The sequence below is a fragment of the Triticum aestivum genome, chromosome 2B, assembly GCF_018294505.1.
Source record: "Triticum aestivum cultivar Chinese Spring chromosome 2B, IWGSC CS RefSeq v2.1, whole genome shotgun sequence".
Lineage (NCBI taxonomy): Eukaryota > Viridiplantae > Streptophyta > Magnoliopsida > Poales > Poaceae > Triticum > Triticum aestivum.
This window is the reverse complement of record NC_057798.1, coordinates 688667747-688684121: the sequence shown is the minus strand read 5'-3', so window position 1 is coordinate 688684121 and position 16375 is coordinate 688667747. Positions and strand designations below refer to the sequence as shown.

Below are 16375 nucleotides of genomic sequence, written 5' to 3'. Positions count from 1 at the left end.
CTCCCACCTTCTCCCATGTCGCCCCGACCACCATCCTCCATCGCCGCCCTGCCACGCGCGGCCCGCCGGATCCGACGAGCCACGCCCACGGAGCCCCACCTACTCCGGCCCCCGTTAACTTCGCCGATTCTGATGGTGGCTGGGCAGCAACCGGTGCACTGCAGTCCACCCGGCGCGGCACTGCAGTCCCCTCCCTTCCATCCGTTCCTTCTACCTCTGACCTCCCTCTATCGCCGGTCTGTGCGGCCTCGGCTGAGCGCGCCACCAGCCCAACTACCCGCGCCTTCCCAGCTCCGCGCGCCACCCTTCTCTGGCGCTCCCTGGTTCGGTCGCCGCCTCAGTGCCTCCTCTCTGTTCTCGACATAATTCAGCCGCCATCGTGATTCAGTGCAGCTCCCCGGCGTTTGCAGCTCCAGCCGCGACGTGCAATCCTGTTTTCGTACCAAAGTGCGTTGGCGTTGGTGCGGGGGTCAACAGGGACCCGAGTGTTTGTATTTTTGGTGTTTCTGATGCAGTGCATTGTCCTCTCGGCGCAGCTCATAAGCATTTTTTGCTTTTTTATACAGATTTTGGCTGTGTGTTTAATCTGTAGTTCGGTGGAGTACAGTTCCTGGCAGTGTAGTTTTGCACACAAAATGGTGACCAGTCACAAATTTCACAGGCGCACTCAGCGTGCAGGGCAGTGTGCCCCCGGGATCTCATGCAGCTCGATTGATGCCCCCATGCAGCTCGGCATGTCACCAGCTCGGTTGCAACACGCTTGTAAGGGAGCGTTGTTTCTCTCTTCAAAGAAATTAAACAAAATCTTCAGTGTGGCTCACTCTTGGCTGTTACTGTAGTCCAGCTTACTGTTTTGCAAGAGAAAACAGAAGAAAGGTAGAAAACTGCATTCCATGAGAAAAAAACATTTTCGCTGTTTTCTTTGGGATTTTGGATGTACAGGAAACTCTTGCAGTGCGGAGTGCGTTTGGGTGCAGGTTTGGGTGTTGTTGACGCAGTGCGGAGTCCTCTCAACGCATTCCATAAGCATTTTTTTTAGGTTTGGCGAAAAATTTGTTCACTTTAATTTGTGTAGCAACTTATTACCACCCAGTATGGAGTGCAATTTGTTTGTGTGTCTCAAAAATCAGTCGACTACATCAACACGTGCAGTGCGTTTGGTTCTCGGATGTGGTTCACTTTTGAGAGTGATGGTGTTCACTTGCGCCCAACATGAAAGTGCAATTTTTTAAACGAAACAAAAAATAATAATGAGGTTCACTTCAACATGTCCCGCGGTTCATTTACCGTCGTCTCTGCGGTGCACTCTCGTTCATGAAAAATTGTTGAAAAAAGGACAACAAAAACTCCCAAAAACTTGTGTAAGAAAGTTTACGTCCGACAAAAGAAATTATGCAGCTTGCTTGCCCGTCCGATGCAGTGCGGTTTTCATTCTAAAACAGTGCGGTCGGCCGTATGCTGTTGTTCATCATGTAAGTGCAAAAAAAATTGTTATGAAAGCGAAAAAAAGTAATGAGGTTCACTTCTTGATAGTGTTGTGGTTCATTTACACCTGATGTGAAGTGCACTCTACTTTCTCGCTCTTGAAAAAAATCACGTTTGAATAAAAGAAACCATGCAGTTCTCTTACCCGTGCGATGCAGTGCGGTTTTTCGTCTGTTGCAGTGCGGTTTTCAGTCGGATGAAATACCCACGTCCATTTGGGTGTCGCGAAAAACAGAGTGTCCGCTTTTCGGTAAAATCGAAACTGCTCTTAAACCATAAGGAATTAGAGAGAGTGTTCTACATGAAAAAGTTGTGTCTCGTTGATATCTTTCCAACGGCGTATGATTTGAATTATTCCGACCAGCCGTTTGTAAAAATTTCACGAAAAAACAGCCGCTGCCTCTCGAAGTCAGCCGCACGATTTTCAAAATTAAATAAAAACAGTAAGGAATCTTAAAACCATTTCAACATATCAAAGTTGCGCCTTGTCCGTAGCTTTCCAACGGCGTATCATACGTCTCGTTCCAACAAACGGTTAGAAAACTGGAGCAAAAACAGTACCGAAAATTTCAAAAAAATTGAAAAACAGAGTTCCGCGATTTAGTAAATTTGAAACTGCTCTTAAACCGTAACGAATTAGAGAAACATTTATATATGAAAAAGATGCGCCTCGACGATATCTATCCAACGGCGTATCATTTGCTTCATTCCAACAAGTGGTTTAGAAATAAACGCAAAAAAACGCTCGCTGCCACTTGTCATCCGCCGCACAATTTTCAAAACTGCTCTTAAACCGTGTGGAATCTCGAAAAGTGTTCAACATGTCGAAGTTGCGCCTAATCCATAGATTTTCAACGGTTTATTACACGCCTCATTCCGATAAACGATTAAAAAATTAGAGCGAAAACAGTACCGAAAAAAGAACGCGTGCAGTATTTTTCGACACGAAGTTCACTAGTCTATATTGCAGTGCTCGTCGTCAAGAAGATGCAGTGCACTTGCGGTCAGTGTGCAGTGCGGAAGTTCATCTAATATTAGCATAATAGACCGTCTGTATATATATATATATATATATATATATATATATATATATATATATATATATATATATATATATATATATATATATATATATATATATATAATTTTTGGCCTCATGAAGGAGAAATTATCGCTTAAGCTTGGGGGAGCCTTAAGTCAATTTTATATTCATGCCTCAATCATGAGCTCTCAAGAGAAATTATTATTCAAAAATTTTATGCTCAACTTTCTCATAACGATCGCTCCATGCTCGATACTTCTTTTACTGGTTGTTTTATGAAGACTATTGAATTCAAATGGGATTTATTGGAGAGAATTAAATGCAACTCCAAAGATTGGGAACTCTACGAAGGTAAGAAGTCGGGTATAACCCCTAAGTTTGATTGTGTTAAATCTTTTATGGATACCGATGCTTTTCGTAAATTAAGCACTAAATATGGACTTGACTCTGAGATAGTAGCTTCTTTTTGTGAATCATTTGCTACTCACGTTAATCTCCCTAAGGAGAAGTGGTTTAAATATCATCCTCCCATTGAAGTAAAGGTAGTAGAACTTATTAAAGTTGAATAAAAAACTATTACTTATAATGTTGATCCTATTGTTCCTACCGCTTATATTGAGAAACCACCCTTTCTTGTTAGAATAAAGGATCATGCCAAAGCTTTAATTGTGGTTCGTAAGAGTAATGCTAGAGCACCTACACCCCCTGAGAAAATTAAAGTTGAACCTAGTACTGCTATGCTTAAAGATCTCTTGGTCGATAAAATTGATGGGCATGTTATTTATTTCTGTGATGAAGTTGCTAGAATTGCTAGACCCGATACTAAAAATAAACATAGACCTATTGTTGGCATGCCTGTTGTTTCTGTTAAAATAGGAGATCATTGTTATCATGGCTTATGTGATATGGGTGCTAGTGTGAGTGCAATATCTCATTCCTTATACAAAGAAATTATGTATGATATTGCACCCGCTGAAATAGAAGATATTGATGTTACTATTAAGCTTGCCAATAGAGACACTATTTCACCAATTGGAATTTTTAGAGATGTTGAAGTCTTGTGTGGGAAAATTAAATATCCTACTGACTTTCTTGCTCTTGGTTCCCAACAAGATGACTTTTGTCCCATTATATTTGGTAGACCCTTCTTGAATACTGTTAATGCTAAGATAGACTGCGAAAAAGATATTGTTACTGTTGGTTTAGGGGATATGTCTCATGATTTTAATTTTGCTAAATTTCATAGACAACCCCATGATAAAGAATTGCCTAGTAAAGATGAAATAATTGGTCTTGCTTCTATTGTCGTGCCTCCTAATGATCCTTTAGAACAATATTTGATCAATCATGAAATGATATGTTTATGAATGAAAGAAGGGAAATAGATGAAGTATTGTTTAATCAGGGACCTATTTTGAAACGCAACTTGCCTATTGAAATTTTAGGGGATCCTCCTCCACCCAAGGGTGATCTCATGTCTGAGCTTAGACAATTACCTAATACTCTTAAATATGCTTATCTTGATGAAAAGAAGATATATCCTGTTATTATTAGTGCTAACATTTCAGAGCAGGAAGAAGAAAAATTATTGAAAACTCTGAAGAAGCATCGTGCTGCTATTGGATATACTCTTGATGATCTTAAGGGCATTAGTCCCACTCTATGCCAGCACAAAATAAAATTGGAGAAAGATGCTAAACCAGTTGTTGATCACCAACGACGGTTAAATCCTAAGATTAAAGAAGTGGTAAGAATTGAAATACTAAAGCTTCTGGAGGCAGGTATAATTTATTCTGTTGCTGATAGTCAGTGGGTAAGTCTTGTTCATTGTGTCCCTAAGAAGGGAGGTATTACAGTTGTTCCTAATAATAAGGATGAATTGATCCCACAAAGAATTGTTACACGATATAGAATGGTAATTGATTTCCGCAAATTAAATAAAGATACTAGAAAGGATCATCACCCTCTACCTTTTATCGATCAAATGCTAGAAAGACTATCCAAACATACACATTTTTTCGGTCTAGATGGTTATTCTGGTTTCTCTCAAATACTTGTGTCAAAAGAGGATCAAGAAAAGACCACTTTTACTTGCCCTTTCAGTACCTTTGCTTATAGACATATGCCTTTGGTTTATGTAATGTACATGCTACCTTTCAAACATGTATGACTGCTATATTCTCTGGCTTTTGTGAAAAGAGTGTTGAGGTTTTCATGGATGATTTCTCCATTTACAGAACTTCTTTTGATGATTGCTTAAGCAACCTTGATCGAGTTTTGCAGAGATGCAAAGAAACTAATCTTGTCTTGAATTGGGAGAAGTGCCACTTTATGGTTAATGAAGGTATTGGCTTGGGGCATAAAATTTCTGAAAGAGGTATTGAAGTTAATAAAGCTAAAGTAGATGTTATTGAAAAGATGTCGTGTCCTAAGGACATCAAAGGTATAAGAAGTTTTCTTGGTCATGCCAGTTTCTATAGGAGGTTTATTAAAGACTTCTCTAAAATTTCTAGGCCTCTGACTAATCTCTTGCAAAAAGATGTTCCTTTTGTCTTTGATGATGATTGTGTAGAAGCATTTGAAATACTTAAGAAAGCCTTGATTTCTGCACCTATTGTTCAGCCACCTGATTGGAATTTACCCTTTGAAATTATGTGTGATGCTAGTGATTATGCTGTAAGTGTTGTTCTAGGACAAAGAGTTGATAAGAAGTTAAATGTTATCCAATATGCTAGTAAAACTCTAAACAGTGCCCAGAGAAATTCTGCTGCTATTAAATACCTTATGGAAAAGAAATATGCTAAACCTAGACTAATTAGATGGGTTCTCTTGCTACAATAATTTGATTTGCATATTATTGATAGAAAGGGAGTTGAGAACCCCGTTGCAGACAACGTGTCTAGGTTAGAAAATGTTCTTGATGACCCACTACCTATTGATGATAGCTTTCCTAATGAATAATTAGCTGTCATAAATGCTTCTTGTACTGCTCCGTGGTATGCCGATTATGCTAATTACATTGTTGCTAAATTTATACCACCTAGTTTCACATACCAGCAAAATAAAAAGGTTTTCTATGATTTAAGACATTACTTTTGGGATGACCCACACCTTTATAAAGGAGTAGATGGTGTTATTAGACATTGTGTACCTGAGCATGAGTAGGAATAGATCCTACACAAGTGTCACTCCGAGGCTTACGGAGGACACCACGCTGGAGATAGAACTGCACATAAGGTATTGCAATCCGATTTTTATTGGCCTACTCTCTTCAAAGATGCTCGTAAGTTTGTCTTGTCTTGTGATGAATGTCAAAGAATTGGTAATATTAGTAGACGTCAAGAAATGCCTATGAATTATTCACTTGTTATTGAACCATTTGATGTTTGGGGCTTTGATTATATGGGACCTTTTCCTTCCTCTAATGGGTATACACATATTTTAGTTGCTATTGATTACATTGCTAAGTGGGTAGAAGCTATTCCAACTAGTAGTGCTGATCATAACACCTCTATTAAGATGCTTAAAGAAGTTATTTTTCTGAGATTTGGATTCCCTAGATATTTAATGACTGATGGTGGTTCACATTTTATTCATGGTGCTTTTCGTAAAATCCTTGCTAAGTATGATGTTAATCATAGAATTGCATTTCCATACCATCCTCAGTCTAGTGGTCAAGTAGAATTGAGTAATAGAGAGATTAAATTGATTTTGCAAAAGACTATTAATAGATCTAGAAAGAATTGGTCCAAAAAACTTGATGATGCATTATGGGCCTATAGAACTACATATAAAAAATCCTATGGGTATGTCTCCGTATAAAATAGTTTATGGAAAAGCATGTCACTTACCTCTTGAACTAGAACATAAGGCATATTGGGCTATTAAAGAGTTCAATTATGATTTCAAACTTGCTGGTGAGAAGAGGCTATTTGACATTAGCTCACTTGATGGATGGAGAACCCGAGCCTATGAGAATGCCAAGTTGTTTAAAGAAAAAGTTAAAAGATGGCATGACAAAAGGATACAAAAGTGTGAGTTTAATATAGGTGATTATGTTTTGCTATACAACTCTCTTTTAAGATTTTTTGCAGGAAAATTTCTCTCTAAATGGGAAGGTCCTTACATTATCGTGGAGGTCTATCGTTCCGGTGCCATAAAAATCAACAACGCCGAAGGTGGTAAACGGTCAAAGAATCAAACATTATATCTCAGGTAATCCCATAAATGTTGAAACCAATGTTATTGACACCATAACCCCGGAGGAGTACATAAGGGACACTTTCCAGAACGCTTCAGACACCAAAAAGGAATAGGTATGTGGTACGGTAAGTATACCGACTCCAAAACTACTCAAATAGCATTTTTTCTCGATTTTCGAATATTTAAAAATTAGGAAAATTAAAAGTAGTCCGAAAGAGACACGAGGCGTCCACGAGGGTGGAGGGCGGGCCCTACCCCCCTAGGCGCGCCCCCTGCCTCGTGGCCACCTTGTGTGCCCTCTGGACTCTGTTTTCTTGCACGATACTTCTTTTGGTCGGCAAAAATTCATTATATAATCTCCCAAAGGTTTTGACCACCGTACCACAACAAGATCCCATGTTTTTGTTTCGAGCTGTTTTTCTAACAGATCTAGATCACCATGATGTCTCCAAGCGCCCCCAAGGACAAGTTTTTTGAGAAGGTCATCAACCCTTACCTCGCAGAGGTGCTGCAATACCCTCAAACCATTGAGATGCATGAGGGGGTACTGCACATCCGCGATGTTGAGGGACCGACGAGGGCCAGAAGCGTGGAGACAAGACTCCAAGCAATGGAGCAACAAGTTTTCAAGTGCCAAGGGATGGTGGAGCCCGGACTCAATGCGAATCACATGATGATCGCGGAATTCACCAACAACCACAAGCTGGATGCCAAGAACATCGGGGAAACCATCCTCAAGCTTCACGAGAAAATCGAGCACCTCCAAGCCTAGATCTATGACCCGCAAAACCAAAACTATGATTATGAATATAGATTCAAGAGGATGAGTTTGGCTACAGATTTAAGGATCCTAGAGACTCGATCATTCTTCTATGATGGTGAGCCTATGCCTTGGAAGATGGACGACAAGCCTACATCATCAACAACTCCATCATCACCACCTCCGAAGAAAGAGACATAAATACATGGGTATGGGCACTCCCCTTGGCAACTGCCAAGCTTGGGGGAGGTGCCCCGGTATAGTATCACCATCACACTTCTATCTTTATCGTTTTTCTTAGTTCGATCCTTTTGGTTATATCTTGATCTAGTAGAATAAAGTTTTAGTATGATCTAGCTTTGAGTTTTGTTTTGATCTCTATCTATGTAATCAAGTCCGTGAGCTATATATAATAAAGATTAGTTTTGAGTTGAGGGCTTTGCTGTCTTGCTATGATCTTGAGGGAATAAAAAGAAAGAATAAAAAGAAATAAAAAGATCATATTTATCTTATGGAGAGTAATGACTTCACACATAAAGAGTATGATGAATAAAAGTTGTCGAGAGTTGATAAACATAGTTTTGGTCATCGTTGCAATTAATAGGAAGTAATAGAAAGAGAGGTTTTCACATATAAATATACTATCTTGGGCATCTTTTGTGATTGTGAGCACTCATTAAAATAGGACATGCTAAAAAGTTGATGTTGGACAAGGAAGAGAGCGTAATGAGTTATGTTTTCTTATATCTGAAAAATTTATATTGTCATGGATCATCCAACATGTTGAGCTTGCCTTTCCCCCTCATGCTAGCCAAATTCTTTGCACCAAGTAGAGATACTACTTGTGCTTCCAAACATCCCTCAACCCAGTTTTGCCATGAGAGTCCACCATACCTACCTATGGATTGAGTAAGATCCTTCAAGTAAGTTGTCATTGGTGCAAGCAACAAAAATTGCTCTCTAAATATGTATGATCTATTAGTATGAAGAAAATAAGCTTTATACGAGCTTGTGATATGGAAGAAATAAAAGCGATGGACTGCATAATAAAGGTCCCTATCACAAGTGGCAATATAAAGTGACGTTTTTTTGCATTAAGATTTTGTGCATCCAACCATAAAAGTGCATGACAACCTCTGCTTCCCTCTGCGAAGGGCCTATCTTTTATTTTTACCTTCTACCCTCATACAAGAGTCATGGTGATCTTCACCTTTCCTTTTTACACTTTATCCTTTGGCAAGCAATGTGTGTTGGAAAGATCCTGATATATATATATATCCACTTGGATGTAGGTTTTCTTAAATTAGTATTGTTGACATTACCCTTGGGGTAAAAGGTTGGGAGGCGAAACTATAAGCCCCTATCTTTCTTTGTGTCCGATTGAAACTTCATACCCATAAATATCACGTGAGTGTTAGCAATTGTGAAAGATTAAATGATAGTTGAGTATGTGGACTTGCTGAAAAGCTCTTATGTTGACTCTTTCTGATGTTATGATAAATTGTAATTGCTTCAATGAGTGAGATCATAGTTCGTTAGTTTTCAATGAAGTTTCTAATTCATACTTTACATTGTGAATAGATTGTTACTTTAGCATAAGGAATCATATGACAATATATAATTTGTTGTTCTAAGAATGATCAGGATGCCCTCCTGTCCGTATTTTATTTTATCGACACCTCTATCTCTAAACATGTGGACATATTTTTTGATATCGGCTTTCGCTAGAGGACAAGCGATGTCTAAGCTTGGGGGAGTTGATACTTCCAGTTTGCATCATGCTTTTATATCAATATTTATTGCATTATGGGTTGTTACTACATGTTATGTCACAATACATATGCCTTTTATTTTATAAGGTTTACACGAAGAGGGAGAATGCCGGCAGCTGGAATTCTAGGCTGGAAAAGGAGCAAATATTAGAGACCTATTCTGCACAACTCCAAAAGTCCTGAAACTCCACGAAAGTCAGTTTTTGAATATATTAAAAATATTGGGAGAAGAAAGCACCAGAGGGGGGGCACCCACCAGCCACGAGGGTGGAAGGTGCGCCCTACCCCCCTAGGCGCGCCCCTAGCCTCGTGGGCCACCTAGCAGGCCCCGATGCCCATCTTCTACTATATGGTGTCTTTTTCCCTGGAAAAAATCATAAGGAAGCTTTCGGGACAAAGCGCTGCCGTCTCGAGGCGGAACCTGGGCAGGACCAATCTAGGGCTTCGGTGAAGCTGTTCTGCCGGGGAAACATCCCTCCAGGAGGGAGAAATCGTCGCCATCGTCATCACCATCGATCCACTCATCGGGAGGGGTTAAATCTCCATCAACAAGTTCACCAGCACCATCTCCTCTCAAACCCTACTTCATCTCTTGTACCCGATCTTTGTCTCAAAACCTCAGATTGGTACCTATGGGTTTCTATAAGGGTTGATTACTCATTGTAGTTGATGCTAGTTGGTTTATTCGGTGGAAGATCATAAATTCAGATCCTTAATGCATATTAATACCCCCTCTAATTATGGACATGAATATGATTTCTGAGTAGTTACGTTTGTTCCCGAGGACATGAGAGAAGTCTTGTTATAAGTAGTCATGTGAATTTGGTATTCGTTCGATATTTTGATGAGATGTATGTTGTCTATCCTCTAGTGGTGTTATGTGAACGTCGACTACATCACACTTCACCGTGATTTGGGCCTAGGGGAAGGCATTGAGAAGTAATAAGTAGATGATGGGTTGCTAGAGTGACAGAAGATCAAACCCTGGTTTATGCGTTGCTTCGTAAGGGGCTGATTTGGATCCATATGTTTCATGCTATGGTTAGGTTTACCTTAATTCTTCTTTCGTATAGTTGCAGATGTTTGCGAGGGGGGTTAATCATAAGTGGGATGCTTGTCCAAGGAAGGGCAGTACCCAAGCACCGGTCCACCCACATATCAAATTATCAAAGTAACGAACGTGAATCATATGAGCATGATGAAAGCTAGCTTGACGATAATTCCCATGTGTCCTCGGGGGCGCTTTGCTTTATATAAGAGTTTGTCCAGGCTTGTCCTTTGCTACAAAATGGATTGGGCCACCTTGCTGCACCTTAGTTACTTTTGTTACTTGTTACCTGTTACGAATTACCTTATCACAAAACTATCTGTTACTGATAATTTCAGTGCTTGCAGAGAATACCTTACTGAAAACCGATTGTCATTTCCTTCTGCTCCTCGTTGGGTTTGACTTACTTATCGAAAGGACTACGATAGATCCCCTATACTTGTGGATCATCATTCACTGCCATTGTTCCGGCACTACTGAAGGAGCTGCGGTTTACACACCCAAAAGTAAGTACTACTAGCTAGTTCCGCGCATCTCCCATTGATTCTAGCTATTAAGCATGCTTGATTGTCAGTTTGATTGAAATCTATTTCTCGTAAAGTGCTTGTGGCGGGAAGTCGGTAATGATTTTTGTGGATACCACGTTTGCGAGTTCATCTACAACTCGACGGAATCTAAGCGGGGCTACTCTAAAGAAGATTTTGATGTACATAAACAAAAAGAATTCACAATTTTATCTTATTACCATCATCATTTGTGTTGAGTTTCATTCATATACATGTATTGACCCACTTCTTTAAATTAGATGTGGGAGATGCGGGATGAACTCCTACCACATGATCGCATACGAGCAATTCTAGAGGAATTGGCGGGATTCTTTCTTGACCACATCATAAATAAAGATGGAGAATACCATGTGGAAGTTCAAATAGACTTTAGATGTTAGGGTTTGTAAGAGATCTTATATTGTATATATGTAGCTAGTAGCATCGGATAAATATACAGAAACTTGTTGTTCGACCAATCTCGCGGAGAAAGAGAGGTCGATCACTTCTCTCCGCATATGTTCATGACGATCTTGTGTACTTAATGGTTCCTTCATTTTCTTACTAGCTAGCGTGTCGAGTTCTCTCTATACGTATGGTAGCTAGCGTCGACCAAGCACGAAGATAAGAGAGGTCACTTCTCTCTCGCTATTAGATAGCTAACACAATATATGAAACCCCTAAATTAACCCTCCAAAACCCTACCCCCCCTTAAAAAACAAAAACCTCAGCTCCTGAGCTGCTGACGCGTGGATGCCATTTGGTCCCGGTTGGTGTTACCATCCAGGACTAAAGGCCCTCATGCCTAGGCTCACCACAGCGGCCACATGGAGCACCATCTGTCCCGGTTCGTAAGCGAACCGGGACTAAAGGTGTTGGGAGCGAACCGAGACTAAAGGTGTTGGGCTTTAGTCTCGACCCTTTAGTCCCGGTTCCAGAACCGGAGCTAATGTGTCTCTGAAACCGGGACAAATGGCCCATTTTCTACTAGTGGATCAATACGAGCAACAATACAACCAAACGTAGGCATACAGGTGCCCGTACTAAGCACATAGAAACACCAAAAATGGTGTAAACGTCCTCATCCAATCTCCATTTTTTGTGATACTTGTTTCCATAGAAGTCATGGGAGATAAGGAAAGTCTATCGGGCGTCTCATTCATGTTTGGGAGCCCTTGGATATGAGAGTGGATCAAGATCAATGGAGAATGAGGAAGCAATGTGGATTTATAATCCCTTCAAACCTAATCGCCACACATACATCACCCAGTCCAAGGTCATGAATTCCATATCTCCATTCCTCCCACCAAGCCGCCAAGAAGCCATCTAGAATTGAGGATTAGGTTTCATGTGAATCCAGTTTAAATTTGAGTCTGCTTGTCGACCCTTTCCCGGCCCAAAATTGAGTCTCATTTGCATCGGCGCGGACAGTAAACAGATTCTTCCCCTGGCCCGCCAGTCGATAGCACAGCGACCACCATTTCCCACCACTTTCGCAAAATCCTCCCGCCCGCTCATGCTCCTGGCCATGGACGACGACGTGCCGACCCTCGATGCCGCCGCTGGTCTCGCCTCCCTCGCCTCGACCGACCTCATCACCTCCGTCGCCTCTGCGAAAGGCAAGCCCCGCGCGCCCTGCAAGACCGCGGCCGCCCAAGAAGAAAAAGTTGACGCCCGAGGAGCGGGCCGTGCAGTCGGCGAAAAGGAAGGACCAGAGGCACGCGCAGGACGCAAAGGACGAAGCGGCGGCCGTCGCCGCCCTCTTCGCCGCCGCACAACAGGAGAAAACTAATGCCCGAGTCGCCACGACAATGAGGTAGGCCCTGATCTACCTAGGGTTGAACCCTGGCCATCACGGGCTCGTCAGCGCCCCATGGCCGCGGCAAGCACGGGCTCATCAGTGTTTCCTCGGATGATGCTGCCAAAGTCGCCGCGCGCGTCTGCCACACGGCCGATTCCCGGCTTCCATGTTTATCCGCAAATCTCCTGCTTATTTTCGTTCCAAAATATATTTTTCATTAAGAAATAAATAAGTAAACATAAATAAATATTTTTCACTTAGAAACAAGTTTCCGGTGATTTCTATTATCAATAATAAGTTATATTATAGTTTTTTCCAAACGAATATACTTCGAGCAAAATTATCAAAGACCTGTATAAACCACGTAGAAGTTGTTAAGAATGATTCATGCGTATATGCCTTCACTTCTCACACGTGCGCTAGTTAGAGAAGATATCATGCAAATCAGATGCATATGTGCTAATATGCCAAGGTGAGATATACTTCTGCTAAGTATGCCACGGTCCAGCGGCCACTGCAAATCACTAGAGTGCTTAAAGAGTGGCAGAGAGGTTATGACCCAAATCGATGCAGCCATGCACGACAAATAAAATAAAAGATTGGCTGGTAAGGTAGCTATAGCGGTAGGCCTCTGTACCTAGCAAACGCCGTTTTAGTGTTGACCAATTGCTACCGCCATTGACTGTGGCGGTAGTCTGTTTTAGCCTACCGCCGGAGACGACGGTGGTAGTAAAAAGGGTCATATCCTGAAATTTTTACGAAGTAGGGTCAAATTTTAATTAACTTTCAAAAAAGGGTCAAAACACGAAATTTTGCCCATGCAACATTAGTGCTGACATATTTGGCGTTGGAACAGTACACTGGTATCAATCTTGCCCATGCTACCTGACGGCATGGGCCTGGAGTGGTGCCAAAGGTTCTGCTTACATGACCCTCAACTTTAGCGCTGCAACATACCTGTACCCGCAGGCTTGCAGAAGAATGGAAGCTGAAAGATTCGGTGAAGTTGTGGGGCCAGTCATTGGATGCATACAAAAGTATGCTATCTAGTATCTAGTCCATGAACGCAAAGCACACGAATGCACATGCTGGCTTTGAATTGCGACTCTACAGTTTCAGATGTAGATGCATGTGTGATGTGTCTTTTGAATTCCCGGCAAAAGCATGTTAGCTTGCAGAAGCATGTCTCCTGATAACTCTCACCTCCTTGCTGAAGATTAATTGGATCCAAAATGCAACGATTGCATGCTATCCCTGCCTGTGATAGCCATGTTTGCTCACAGAGGTTATAGCACATAAAAAAGCTCTGTTAATCAGCCCAATCGTGCACGCAGGCAGGATGCCGGAGATGAGGATAGATCGAAGCAAGCAAGATCGCACAGGTCTTTTTATTTGATGAAATTAGACACAACTAGCAAGTTAACTACATCACATTCACCACTCCCCTTGGGTAGGGTACTTCTCAGAGACGAGAAACAGTCTCTCGGACTAGCTAGCAAACTGCTCACGCAGCTCATCGATCACTCCATAAAGTTGTAGGAGGAATTCCTCTCCGGGATCCATCCGCCGTTGTGGCCACTGCTGCTGCCTACAACTCCCCTCTGTTCCTGCATGCATGCATTACAGATCAACGGATAATAATTTCTCTCATCAGCCGGTCATGCATTATGAGTAGTAATGCCGTTCAATTGTCCGAGTACTGTGGTTAACAATTGACATGAAACATGGATGAATCAATCAGCATAAAACATGTATATTCAGGGAGCACATATACACATACCGGGGTGTAGAGCTGCAGTTTCGGCGGCCTGAGGAAATTGATCTGAGGCTGGTCGGAGGGGTGCAGGTGGTTCTGCATCTGGCTGAGGAAATCCGACTCCCGCTGCGGCGGGTTGGCGTGCGTGATCTGGAACGGCCGCGGCGGCTCCGAGGGAGGCATCTGCATCAGCTGGGCAGCGGGGTCCGTGGTGATGTAGTGCATGTACTGCTGCAGCTCCGGAGGCACCACGGGTGCCATCCCCTTCCCCATCACCAGCATCTGTACATGTACACAAATGACATGACCATTGACAAGCATAATGCCTAATTTATACTAGTTGATATCCATTGCGTCCTGAGATTAAAATTAACTTAGCGCACATGCATGCAGCTCGGTCATGAAGATCGATCTGGGATATTTTGGGAGAAGATCCGAATTAATTTTGACAGGCCAGCCATGCACATGATGCAGAAGAATAGATATAGCATATAAAAGAACATGTCTATAACTCTACATGCATAATGAACCTGATCATATACATATGATATGATGTGATTTCAGATTTTTTAAATACCTGGAGTTGCAGCTGGAGCGATTTCAGGTAGTCGATCGCTTCATCTAGCATTGACACCTTGTCCGTCTAATTAAATCAACAACGAGACCACGGATCAGGCGAAGAGCTCGGCAAGAGATATAGTACTACTACTAGCTAGAACATCCAAGATGGGGCATGTTCATTACGTGGACCTTGGTGCAGTTTGGGAGTAGCTCTTGAAGTGCCTTCAGCTTCTCGTTGATCTTATCCCGTCTCCGCTACAACCATCACAGGTAGAAATTAAACTCAGGGACATGGAATGCTAATTAATTAACGGCATCGGCTGTGACGATGTGATTCGTCGATATGCCTGCATCAAAACGACCAACCCTTTCTGAAAAGTTGTGGAAATCGGCGGATCTGCTTCTGCGAGTAGGGATAGACATCCTCCTCAGAGCCCTGCCGTCTTCCATCAACGATCTTGATGAGCTTCTTCACCTTCCTGTCACCAGCTAGGTATAAAGAAACAGTCGAACAAGATCTACGAACGAAGAGTAGCTAAGAACAAAAGAAAAGCATTCAGCTAACCATGCATACCTTCTTCTTCTTCTTCTTCTTCTTTGGTATCCGAGGTCTCCTTGCTGAGCTTCCTTTGGCCTCCACAGCTCCTTATGAACCGATGCTAGCTAGCTAGCTAATATCTAGCAGTGCCAAACTGGTCCAGCCCTAGGCTACGCTAGAAAGGATGGAGATTCAGAGACCCTTTCATGGTCAGGCGACCTGGTTGATGGTCTCTTCGACCCTGCACCAACCTTTGGTCCTCGCCGGCATGGTATTTATGGTCTTATGGCATCTGATTTCTATAAGCTTTTGCGTCATGGCAACGACTGATCGAGTGGCTAGTGGCGAGTGAGCACTGTGCGTGTCTACATCTCCTCATCTTTTTCCACCGGCCGTGTGGAATTTCTGGTCACTTGGTCCGTCGGTATGGAGTAATCGTCAGCTGCATCGGGGTCTCTGATGGGATGTTTGCAATTTTTGTAGGGCGCCCATGTGGTCAATCATTTCATCTATGGCCTTGCTAGGGCATGGCTCAAACTTGGCTTGCAATACAAGGGTTCGTCAGCATGAATTCTTTAGTGCATCGCCAGCTTGTGCAAAATACCCGGAGAGATATGGGTGTCATTTCTTCTCTAGGTATTAGGTAGTAGCAATGTCGTATGGGTTTATGTGTAGCATGCATGGTTCGCCAAAGAAAAGTATATATGCAGCGTGCGGAGCGGAAGGGGTTTAAGGGGCAATAACAAATGATGAGATATCGAATGAAATTATGACATGTAACTGATCAATGCCTTATGTAACTAGGTAATGTGATTGATCAATGGCTGATACTAGAAGATGGGTTCGAGCGAACCAAAAGTACAC

At 42.1% G+C, this 16375-nt stretch overlaps 1 protein-coding gene across 4 annotated transcripts; it reads right to left on the bottom strand.

The window, feature by feature from the left end:
• Positions 1 to 14013: 14013 nt before the first annotated feature.
• On the bottom strand, positions 14014 to 15823 carry LOC123042093 (transcription factor PIF1). Of its 4 annotated transcripts, none has more exons than XM_044464618.1 (6): positions 15548 to 15823; positions 15340 to 15452; positions 15157 to 15228; positions 14990 to 15055; positions 14437 to 14694; positions 14014 to 14257 (listed from the first exon to the last, which is right to left on the bottom strand). In XM_044464618.1, exons 2-6 carry the CDS (start codon positions 15421 to 15423, stop codon positions 14177 to 14179), a joined length of 561 nt encoding a protein of 186 aa, XP_044320553.1. In that variant the 5' UTR covers positions 15424 to 15452; positions 15548 to 15823; the 3' UTR covers positions 14014 to 14176. The 4 variants fall into 4 exon arrangements, with proteins under 4 accessions (XP_044320553.1, XP_044320551.1, XP_044320550.1 ...); XM_044464616.1 differs by having other exon boundaries at positions 14014 to 14263; positions 15539 to 15815; XM_044464615.1 differs by having other exon boundaries at positions 14014 to 14263; positions 15548 to 15804.
• Between the last annotated feature and the right edge of the window lie 552 nt (positions 15824 to 16375).